The following is an 11,323-nucleotide window of genomic DNA, read 5'->3' as shown; positions in this document are numbered from 1 at the left end:
CATTTATAAAGATAAGACACAGAAATTCAGACTGACTGGAGTTTCCCAATTTCTCCACATTAAGTCAAAACAGAACAACATTTCAACTGAGCAAACTTTCTGAGCAGCGTATGATCGCTGGGTGAGAGGTACAGTGCTTTAGACGGCTAACCGCAGAGGGACAGGCCCTCTTTGACATAAAGATAAAACATCCTGTAAGTGTCACTTCCTTTTCTTTGCGTCATGTGGCTCTGTTCAGCTACTTCCTCTTTTGCTACGTATCAATACTCACGGCTCTATTTACTTGCCACCACATGCCCAGGGGAGACTTTATAAAGAGCAGTGTAGTTAGAGATAAAAACTTGATCAGTCATGGATGGAGATTTGCTGTCTTTGTCATCTACCTCATCGTTGTCATCCTCATCAGCAGCAGCAGAAGAAATACAGAAAGATACTTCACCTAAGAGTGACAGCAGCCTCCCTCAGAGTCAGCAGGAGCACAAAACAACCGAAGCATTATGGTATGTATCTGCCACATTTCTATATACATACAATCTGCCAATCATAACCTGAGATTCTACTTCCTGAGCTAAATTCTATAATTCTATTATGTGGCTATGTACCTATCTGTCAACAGCTTCTGTAGTCGTATTTTCTACCTTCCTCAATTACATACTTTGTTATGGAGCTCATTTGAAAGATGTTATTGTTTCATTGTTACATTTGTCTAGTCGGTAATCTATGATATTTGTAGCTGACCCCACGCTTAGATAAGTTCTTCTTCGAATCAGTGTGTAGAGATGCTGACATGCTTCATGAAAATTTTCAGCCGAGTGAGAGGAGGAATAAAGAGAACTGCGGAGTTTCCCATGAGGTCGTAAAGATGTGGGCTTCAGTTTGTTGTTTCACTTGACTGACTTCATCGACTTCATCATGTTGTAGGGGGGAAGACAAAGATGCTAATAAAATGCTATGTCTTATGTAAAGTCAAGCAATCAACCTGAAATAACGTTTGCATTTTATGGTCCTCTTTATTTTACATATTTCAGTGACAATACTTCATGCTGTTCAACGTCGACATGCTTGTTAAATGTCATGACCACAAGACTTACACTAGTAATTAGTCTGCCTTAAAATATTCCTGTTGAAAACAGTGAAACTCCCCACCCTTCTCCTCTGTGACCAGTTGTACATATCCAGAGTGACATTTGTCAAAGTTCCCACCAGCAAGAGGGAAAGATATTATCTCCCTCTTTATCATATGCCATGACAGTGAATTACCATATCGCTGGAAGAAGCAGTGGCATTTTGGTGTCCTTCCAAGGCAGCATGCGATTGAAAACTTTGTGAAACTGGGTCACACAGTGTATATCGGCTGTCAGAGGAGCCAAAAGTGAAAAGGCTGTGGATCAGGGAGACACGGCGCATGGTGTGGTCCCAATAGGATGGCTGAATACACAGTGCTGACTTGCCAAGACAGGGTATTGGACATGGGTGGGTTAGCATTTTATGCCATATACTGGCCACTAAAATTAGGATCCGTTTCATTTCATTTTGTTTCATTTCAGCCTCTGACTTCATCCCACACTTTCCAAACTGCAGAGATGATGGTTTATTTTGGATGATTCACCTATTAGTGGCCATAAACAGCCTCCACTAAAGCCCTTTGCTGCCTTGTTGAACCCTGGGGGATGACAGATGGTACAGAGTAGATTTAGACAAATATTTTGACACTGCCTCAACTTTCCTTTTATATAATAACCATTTCTGATTATCTGATAAGGTCATGCAGGTTTCACACAGCCTACAGTGTACCTTTTGGAAAAGCAGTGCATTTTGTGGAGAACATAACCTTGCTCGAGGTCGGATAATAAATTTTCTGGAAATGTCAGCTCGTCCAAGAAAAAGGAAAATGCCCTTGTTTGGAGCTTTGTCAACAGCATATATTTTACGTTATCCGGGGGCTTTGAGAAGTTGTCAGAAAAAGAAAATTCAACATTCTGGGGTACATTTGGTCATTTCTTTTCTTGCAGAAAGTTGGGTGAGAAAATTGACAACTCTCTCGTGCATGTATAAATAATACCAAGCCACTGCCCACAATGGGTTTGCTTGAAGAAAACGAAGAAAAGGAAAAAGAACTGTCAGCAACTATGCCAAAAAATATTAAATATGACTGTATGTGCCTCCAGTACAGTTCATAGCTGTTATTTAGTACTTACAGCTCCTTCCCTAACAAGGAAGTTAATGTATTTATTGAAAAATAAATCTAAAAAAACAGAAAATGAAAATATCACTTATATAACTGTAACCGCATTTAAATAACATGTGTTTAATGGAAGCCTAAAGATCATCGCCTGAGCAACAACAGAGAAATATCATATATGTATTAGAATTTGTAATAAAAGCAGTCTATTGTTTTTAACCATAACAAATTCTTTCAATGCAGAAATAGTGGTAAAGCTCTTTAAAAAATATCTGTTTTTTAAAAATCGAGAAAAAATATTGTTAAACAGAAATTAACTGCTGTCATTATTTAGTTTTGACCTCAAAAAGTATTGAATGCATGAATGAATTTATTGTGAAGGATTTTACTGGGGGAATTATGTGCTGTAACATGTAATTCAACAAAACAAGGCATATCTGTAAAATAACAGTAAACACTTCTGAAAAGTTACAGCTGAATTGGTTAAAAACTTTTTTTTCCCCCTTTTTTGTAATAGTGCAGCTTCTCTGGAAAAATGAAGGGAAATAACTCTATCCAAAGTCCAGCTACCAGAAACTCATCTTGTTTTTCTAAATTTGGCATCATAATAGGAAGAGAAATAGACAAAACTTAAAAGTTAAATAATTGAAGAGTCCGTTTGCAAAAACAGATAAATCCTTTTTTATAAATTTTCAGAAAACTTTTTTTTATTGTTTACTTGAAATAATATCAATCAAACTGAAGTTGAGTGGATTTGACTCAGTAGAAAAAAACATGACAAAATAGAGATAAAATAAATTACTACTGTTATTATTATTATTATCTCAACTAAACAATAAAAATGAGTTTTCTGAAAATGTATAAAATGGAGTTATCTGTTTTTGCAAATGAACTCTTCAGTTGCCATTGTATGAATGACAGTTACATTTGTAAGCTAGTTACTGTTGCTGACAGTGGCTGTGATTACTAAGAGTGATGGTGCATGTGTATGTTGAGAAATAAAGAAAAACCAGTGTGCTTTGTTGAGTTGTTTATGCCAAGCTAAACCAAATGGCTGCTGTCTACAGCTTCAGACATGAGAATGGTGTCAAATTTGTATCTCAATCCTGACAAGAGAGCAATTATTTCCAACTTTTGCTCTAATCTTGAGAGGAAAGTGAATTTTTAATTCCACAAAATATACAAAAACTGCTTTAAAAAAGACATATAAAGCTACCATAGAACAGTAATAAGTTTGAACAGATTGTATCACATTCAGATTAGGAATATTTATTGCACATAGAACACATAACATGCAAAACAAAAACCCCTTATGTGTCATTTTGGCGCTAAAAAGACTTACATGTTCGTATTTGTATTGCCTTGACCTGACAGTGGTGCTCTCTGAAATTGTATAACACAGGTTTTCACATAGCAGGACACTGTACATAAGTGGATGAAAGCATGTGTTTGCGGAGGAGTTTAGCCTTAAGGGGGATGAGAGGTGATCGCAGATTGTGATTCTTTGTAGTACTTAGCTCTGTGAGGTTACAGCAGTCCAACAGTATGTTTGTGTGAAGAAGCCCTGGGGGCTACATGCAGAGCTGTGTGTTCCTCCGTGAGCCGATTCTCCCCTCTGGGCTTCACTCTGCCGCCTCCCTGTCAGATATTTCTTTTAGACCAGACCTCACAACAGAGCTGCTGGAAAGGAAGCTAGTCTGACTAATTAATCCTTGCAAATATTTTTTTTCCTCTTCTGCAAGTGGTTTAATAGAAATCAACATTTTGCAGGGATCATCACCCACATTGTTTCCACAGGCTATCAGTACGCAAATACATCTGATAGTAAACACAGAGTTTGATTGGCTGGGAGAAGCAGATGCAAAGAAATGCATCAATGTGTGTGTGTGTGTGTGTGTGTGTGTGTGTGTGTGTGTGTGTGTGTGTGTGTGTGTGTGTGTGTGTGTGTGTGTCTGAGTGACTTGAGTGCATAATGTGACTGTGTGTGTGTGTGTGTGTGTGTGTGTGTGTGTGTGTGTGTGTGTGTGTGTGTGTGTGTGTGTCTGAGTGACTTGAGTGCATAATGTGACTGTGCGTGTGTGTGTGTGTGTGTGTGTGTGTGTGTGTGTGTGTGGGTGTGCATAATAGCTCCTATTCGATTCTCAGTAAGTGCTCTCTATGCGAGTGGGTGTTCAAAAGTCCCCTGACATTCTTCTGTGCATACATGTGTTTGCTTATTAATAGAAATCCCCTCCTAATGTTCCTCATCATGGCTTTATTTGTGGCACATATCCTCTCTGTATGTGTGCATGCATAAGCCAAGTAACTGTGTGTTGGTGTTGTCATGCAGGACGGAGGATGTGGGTCCCACGGGCGACAGACTACTGTCCACCGAGGAGCAGGTGACTCTGATCACTGAGAGTTTGACAGTCACCTCCACCGACCAGGAAAAACTGCTGCTGCTCAACAAGAACACCGAGCTGCGCAGAGTCAACAAAGAGGTACAGCAACACCTGAAACTAGTGCAGATTCTCCACAGGTTCACATTTTTGTTGCTGATGTTGGCAATTACACTCAGCTCTCTCTGAAAAACCAGAGGACGGCGTGGGCGTTGTGTGAAAACTGCTGCAAAGCTGCGAAGAATCATCATTTATGAGCTACATTTTCACAATTACACAACCTTTGATTCCTGCTTTTAATTAGATGCTGCCTAATAAAAATGAAGATGAGGGGAAATTGTATTCTCTCAATTGGTTCACTGTAATGAATTTAGAGATTTTAAGACGTGTAAACGGAAGAGAGAAGCGTCTTACCTCCCGATGCCCACATTGTTGAGAGGTCACACTGGCAATGAGGAAATGAATAATGCTATGGACTGCTGCAGCAGACTCCATAGCAGCCATGATTATTCTATGATGGTGATGATGATGGTGTGTCACAGCTGATGAAGCTGAATGAGGACTGGGACCAGGTGTACCGCGGTGCCACGCTGGGTCTGCAGCACAGAGTGGAGGCTTTGGAGCTGGAGAACAACGCCATCAAACAGCTAAACAGCAGACTGCTCCTCAAAGTGGAACATCAACAAGTAAACACACACTGACACAACCTGATTTTACTGCCTGGTGTTCACAGAAAAGTGGGTGTAAATACAGTACATGGGGGAATTCCTGTGGTTTGCATGTGTGATGTTTATCGCTGTATTTGGGATTGCAGAGTGCAAAGGAGTATTATGAGCAGGCCCTGATGCAAGAGTTGAAGAAGAACCAGGAGCTGCAGGAACACGTAAGACTGTTGGAGAATCGGATGCACCACCCAGAGAGAGACTGCACACTTGCCAAACAGGTATTCATTTTGTCAGTGCAGCTGATCAGCTTGCTCATTGTCATATCTTTAAATATTCTCTGCTCCATGACTGGAATGCCGCTCATCACTTTGTCTTGCGTCTTTGCTAAAGGGCAGCTTCACTGCTGCAAGCCGCAGTCCTGTGTTGAGCCCCCCCACTAATCCTCCTGGAGGTCCCGACCTGTCGCGCAGCCACATTTCTGGGTACAATCCCTCCTCCTCCTCCTTCTTCCCTGCCTTTTCCGGCCCAGAGGCGGGATCGCAGGGAAAAAGCCAAAGTAGCAGCATTCCAGTGGGAGCACTGGGAGACTCCCAGCAAGAAGTGCAGGACTTAAAAGAGCAGCTGGAGGCACTGAGATGTCAGGTGGGCTGCTCTCTTTTTCATCTATAATGTGATGAGAACAGAACTGGTGTCAACTCACTGTTGCCAGGGAAAGATCTGCTTCATGCTTTAACTCAGACTTCAATGAGACGGTGAACTGCACCACCAAGTGGTGGCTCAGAAATTCCTATTAATAAGAAGTATCTGCAGAACACAAGATATGGCTTTGATACTGGCTGACTGCCATATTGATGTCTTGTGTCAGCAGACCCAGATTTATGAAGCCGAATATCAGACAGAGCACAGCGACCACAAGCACACACTGCAGGAGAACCGAAGGCTGAGGAGGAAGAGGGAGGAGATGCGCCAGCAGGTGGCACTACTGCAAGAACAGGTAGTGTTTTTGGAATTTTACTCATAGGTACACACACACGCATTCTTACTCAAATGCCTTACGTGTATATTATCAGTAGTCTAACCTTGATCCAATCGCCCCATCCCTCAAAAAATGGACATGTTTTTGGCTCTACATCATGTTGGTTGGGTTTGATGGGGAGTGTATGGGTAGTGCAGTAGCAGTTTAAAAACACTGCAACAAGCATACCTAAAATAAAACCTTTTTTTCACTGCTCCGCATCACCTCCAAGAATATGACAAAATATGTGGATGTATCCAAATGTAGCTGCTCCCTGAATGCCTCTAACGTGTCTTTGGTGCTAGAATCTCACGTGTTTTCCTATTTCTACTGCGTGTTGCTCTGACATCGCTGCAGCTCAAGGTTTATGAGGATGACTTCAGACGGGAGCGGTCTGACAAGCAGATGCTGCAGCGGCTGTTGTTAAAGAAGACGCCTCCAAACAAGGACCCGGTGCTCGTCCACCGCTGCAATAACGAGCAGCGGCTGCTAGGGGGAGACAAGAGGACACAGAGCGGAGAGAGACGGAAAGAACACCACCCACTCTGCCCCAAACACCTGAACAGGGACAAAGAGTCAGATTGAGGCTGAGAAGCAGAAAAATAAACACACACACAATCACACACACAGAAAATTAAGTCAATCAAGTGAGTTTCGAATGAGATTCTCAAAGTGTGAAGTGACGCACATGCAATGATTTATGCTGACTCTTATCTGTAAAAGCAGCGACGCATCCTTACAGAGGGAGTAAATTTAAACTATACATGCAACAGAGACATTAACTAACATTTGCACCTTTATATCACTAATATTAATACATATCTTTCTGTAATATATATATATATATATATATATATATATATATATTTTTTTTTTTTTAATTTTATTTTATTTTATTTTATTTTATTTTATTTTTTTACAATTCATGACAAAACCCACAGTCATTGTCTGCTCATTTTTGGTACATTTTATGACTTTAAAGAATTTGATTTCAAACTACCAGACAACAAACTGTACAATAAAATATGTTTGTGGTGACTTCAGGAAGTCAAATGAGGAACTAGTGAGGGGTTATTCTAAACAATCATGCATCGCCTTCTGACTGTGGTCATGTTTGCTTTGTGTGTCTGGAAATCTGAAAGGTTTTGCTGCTGTTGTTTCCTGGTCACTAGGTTCCTGTCACAGATTGTGAAATATTCCGTCCCACTTCTTTTTGCTAAAGGTGATGTCATGAAGTGTATTTTGTAAGACGGTCTACAACAAGTAGTCTACATATTTGCTTTGATTTCTGTTCATTTAGTCGTTGATTTATTGGTTGATCTGCGAACAGCAGTATGAAATCAAGATGACATCATATGTCAGCGGCATCACATGTTTCTACTGAAGGAAGTTAAAATATGAACGCTGCTGTTTCTTGACCACACGGACATTCTGCATCCTAAAACTTGTTTCTCACACAGTTTTTTTTTTTTAGAAAAACAAAACTGACAGCTCATTTGTACGCTACTCATTATCTCTCTCCTTTCCTATTTATAAATCAAATAAATTCTTATACTCCTCATTTCAAGATTAACCTTTTCTGATTGCTTTCTTTGTTTAAGGAGAATAATACAAACTGATGCCTATTGTGATATTCTTATATAAATATGAAATGAAAACAATAGATGAAAACATAAAGAAGAAATACTGAACTAGAAAAATAATCAGGATTTTCAAATACCCAGAACAACAGCTGTAATATCAGTGTCCTTTTGTATGAAGGGAGACTCTTATTCATCTTTTATTCATTCTTTACCCAACTGTCCTCACACTCTCATCACACTCAATATGAAATATGTCTTTCATCGTCATGCCATCATTTTATCCCCATCTGAGTTCCTGACAAGGAAGAAAAAAGATGAATATGAGGTTGCGATGACTGGAAAAGTTTGCCTGATTTATCAGTTTCAAATTGAAGGACGGCACCAAAAATAGCCCCTGGGTCTGTAAATCACTGATTATCTGCTTCCTCCTGGAATGCTGTGACGTTAGTCCAGACAATTGAGCTCTGACGCTCACCTCCTGAAAGAAAACAGTTTTATGTTACCTGAGTTAATGAACCTCTTCAAATGACTCACCACACCAAGAAAACACAATCTAAAGTGGCGTGAGTCACGGAATTGCAGAATTTCGTCTTCTTTCCTTGTTGTTTGGAACGTAAAAATTGCACACAATAATTTGAGGTCATAGGCAACTCTAACATGCTGCTGCCATAGGAAGGGGAATTTCCAGAAGGTGCTCTGTGAGGTATAAAATCTCTGCTACAGAAGATGTTGTCAGTATGCAGAGTCCAGACTCACAGAGGGAGCAAGAGAAGACTGAACAGCAGACAGGTATGGAGACCACAACGTATCTGCTACTATAGTTTTAGGTAATACTGTCACATAAGGTGACAGGTTAAGATTTTGTATGAAGAAATGTGAAACGATGTACCTCAGGATGCAATATGTTTTTTTTCTCTAAAGAGGGCCATGTAACATATATTTCTTTCAATTTAACTTTTTTTTGGCGGCAGCTTTTAGACATTAAAGTGTCAGTTTTACATCTCTGCACACCAAATGTATAACTGTTTTTAGTGGTCTTTCACTATAACAAGGATGATGTTGTCTTCTGGGTCTGTTTGAGGCGACAGATATTAACAAAATCACTCTAAATATGGATAGTAAACTTGTTTCAAACAGGTGTGGTCTCTAAGGTTATATTGGTCTTGAAGGACAGGAGGAACAAGGTGTTCAGTGTTCACTGAGCAGGGTGCTATTTACTTTTACATCTATAAACAGCTTTAAGTTACACTTTGAGTCTTGAAAACTAGATAGAAAACAAGATAAACATCCAAGCACTGAATTTTGTGCCATACTTCAACTGTAATATCTCTGTTTTTTCCACCCCTTAAGCTCTACTACCACCACAAACAGTCTCAACCTTATAAATTTTGGAAGCAGAAAGCCTGAGGAATAAGCTGTGAAACTGTCTAATAGAGATGACTACATCAGCGACTAAACTACAGGAGCGCTACAACCAGCAGGGCTTCCTCTCAGCGCTGCCTGTGCTGAATGACACTGAGCTCAGGGAGGCCAGACATGCCTTTTCTGAGCTGGAGAGGGAGTTCGGTGAGTAGCACAAAGGGGAAATAAGAAGAGAGAGCTAGTTAAAGAAAAGAGGAGCAGTGGGAAACTTAGAGTAAACAACTCATAAAACCTAATTTTATCACAGGTGAGGAGTACACTCAGTACAGCCTCCACAATGTTCACCTTCAGTATCCGTGGGTGATGGGCCTCACCAAACACCCTCGTATCCTGGAAGTGGTCAAAGCCGTCCTGGGCCCTGATGTCATCCTGCTGGACTCCCGCTTCATCTGTAAATACCCGACACTCAAAACAGCCAACATCCAGGAGAACGAAGAAAACAAACCTGACGAGAGTAAACTTCCATACGTGGCCTGGCATCAGGATATGAGGTAAATCCCACTGGCTAAAAAGGACACTGAAAAGTTCTGTTTTGTGTTTTGTTTTGTTTTGTCTCACTGTGTTGATTTTGTTCAGGTACTGGGGTATTGCTGGTGGCCCTGTTCTCTCTGTGTGGCTCGCTTTAGATGACTCACTGAAAGAAAACGGTGCCCTTCAGGTCATCCCAGGTAGATGAGCTGCTTTTTTGCTTTTTATGCATGTTTCTATCTCAGGCCACTGATGAGTTTCTGCCTTGTTAAATCAAAACAAGTCTAAACATGACAAAGGGAAGTACTGAATCCAGTCCTGTACACCTGCAGAATTATAATTATCTCAAAGTAACTGGGCGCAAAATTGTTTGTTTTTGTACTGACTGGGAAAAAATGGCTACTACTGCTGAGACAGTCAGTATTCAGTGTTAATGAAGAAGAAACTCTTAGAAACTTAAACTTAGGAAATGTAAAAGAATAGAAATTAAGTCTATCTAGTTGATTCAACTTAATATATTTAAGTTTATTGAGCTTATTTTCTCAAGTTTATTCAGTTTAAGATCTCATAAAATGACTGAACTAATCAACTGAAATCAAGGAGCAGCAGCAGCAGGAAACTTCAGTTTCTAAGCTGAATGAATAAAATGGACTTACATTGAAGCTTTTCTTGAATCCTACCAAAAATTATGATGTCTACTACTTTGATGTACATGAGCATTAAATATAACTGCCTGTAAAATGTGCTTTCCGGAATCAAAACCTTAATATCGCTGAACTCTGTGTCCTGTAGGCAGCCACTGCTCCGGCATGTTGCTCCATCGTCAAGCCGACCGTCCTGGAAACATGCTGTCGGTCAACCAGGAGATCCCAGAGGAGCTGGTGCAGGTGGAGGAAGTTGTGCTCTGTCCTCTGTCAGCGGGACAGATGTCTGTGAGTCTGTTTTCATGTTTAAGCTATAAGGTTGGAAACTGGTCTAAAGACAATAGAAATTGAGTGACTTGTGAAAATTGTTTTCAACAGATTCACGATGGACTCCTCGTCCATGCAAGTGACGCCAACACATCTCAGAGGAGACGCTGTGGCTTCGTGATCCGCTATGTCCCCACCCGTGCCTACCCCACAGAGGTGAGACAAACTCATTCTCTGTTTGGGTTATAATTTTACAGCATCAGACATCAATTATGTATTGAGCATTTGTTGTTGTTGTTTTGCTCTTAGGATCCTGACCGTCCAAGGAAATTTCATGCAACAATGTTGGTCTCTGGAACCGACCAGTTCAACCATTTCTCCAACAAAAGCACCTGAAGATTTACTGGAGGCTTCCGCTTGAGTCAAAGTTGCTTTTTTACACTTAACTGGAATATAATATAGTATATATAAAATAACATTATTAGCAATAGAGTTTATAATGAGAACAAATGTTTACTGTATAGTTATGAGCAATAGAATCTCTATTCTGTATTGTATTGATGCCTCAACTGTGAATCAATCATGAATTAATGGTGTTTTCTTATTGCAATATATTATTGTGACACATACTGTTTTAACTTGTTGTGAAGCCTTAAATAAAAGAAATGACACCAATAGTAGTGAATTATAGTATTTCTT

At 40.1% G+C, this 11,323-nt stretch overlaps 2 protein-coding genes across 3 annotated transcripts; both read left to right on the top strand.

The window, feature by feature from the left end:
- Window positions 1-248: 248 nt before the first annotated feature.
- si:ch211-153b23.7 (uncharacterized) lies at window positions 249-7,807 on the top strand. Its single transcript, XM_022208614.2, has 7 exons — window positions 249-500; window positions 4,512-4,662; window positions 5,103-5,246; window positions 5,375-5,503; window positions 5,616-5,867; window positions 6,094-6,219; window positions 6,598-7,807. Exons 1-7 carry the CDS (start codon window positions 352-354, stop codon window positions 6,823-6,825), a joined length of 1,179 nt encoding a protein of 392 aa, XP_022064306.1. The 5' UTR covers window positions 249-351; the 3' UTR covers window positions 6,826-7,807.
- On the top strand, window positions 6,763-11,299 carry zgc:174917 (uncharacterized protein LOC565650 homolog). 2 transcript variants are annotated; one of them, XM_051954603.1, is made up of 7 exons: window positions 6,763-6,887; window positions 9,174-9,389; window positions 9,493-9,736; window positions 9,822-9,913; window positions 10,506-10,645; window positions 10,736-10,840; window positions 10,934-11,299. In XM_051954603.1, the coding sequence occupies exons 2-7, from the start codon at window positions 9,260-9,262 to the stop codon at window positions 11,018-11,020; spliced, it is 798 nt and encodes a 265-aa protein (XP_051810563.1). In that variant the 5' UTR covers window positions 6,763-6,887; window positions 9,174-9,259; the 3' UTR covers window positions 11,021-11,299. The 2 variants fall into 2 exon arrangements, with proteins under 2 accessions (XP_051810563.1, XP_051810562.1); XM_051954602.1 differs by lacking the exon at window positions 6,763-6,887 and adding an exon at window positions 7,846-8,612.
- The last annotated feature ends 24 nt before the right edge of the window (window positions 11,300-11,323 follow it).

Source organism: Acanthochromis polyacanthus, chromosome 10, assembly GCF_021347895.1.
Source record: "Acanthochromis polyacanthus isolate Apoly-LR-REF ecotype Palm Island chromosome 10, KAUST_Apoly_ChrSc, whole genome shotgun sequence".
Lineage (NCBI taxonomy): Eukaryota > Metazoa > Chordata > Actinopteri > Pomacentridae > Acanthochromis > Acanthochromis polyacanthus.
Note: the sequence above shows the minus strand (reverse complement) of the source record. Positions and strands in the feature narration are given on the sequence as shown.

Coding starts and splice junctions, on each gene's coding strand:
- zgc:174917 (XM_051954603.1), top strand. CDS start 9,260: ATGACTACATCAGCGACTAAACTACAGGAGCGCTACAACCAGCAGGGC. Junction 9,914..10,505: donor TGCCCTTCAGGTCATCCCAG/GTAGATGAGCTG, acceptor TGTGTCCTGTAG/GCAGCCACTGCTCCGGCATG. Junction 10,841..10,933: donor CCCGTGCCTACCCCACAGAG/GTGAGACAAACT, acceptor TTTTGCTCTTAG/GATCCTGACCGTCCAAGGAA.
- si:ch211-153b23.7 (XM_022208614.2), top strand. CDS start 352: ATGGATGGAGATTTGCTGTCTTTGTCATCTACCTCATCGTTGTCATCC. Junction 5,247..5,374: donor TCAAAGTGGAACATCAACAA/GTAAACACACAC, acceptor TTGGGATTGCAG/AGTGCAAAGGAGTATTATGA. Junction 5,504..5,615: donor ACTGCACACTTGCCAAACAG/GTATTCATTTTG, acceptor TCTTTGCTAAAG/GGCAGCTTCACTGCTGCAAG.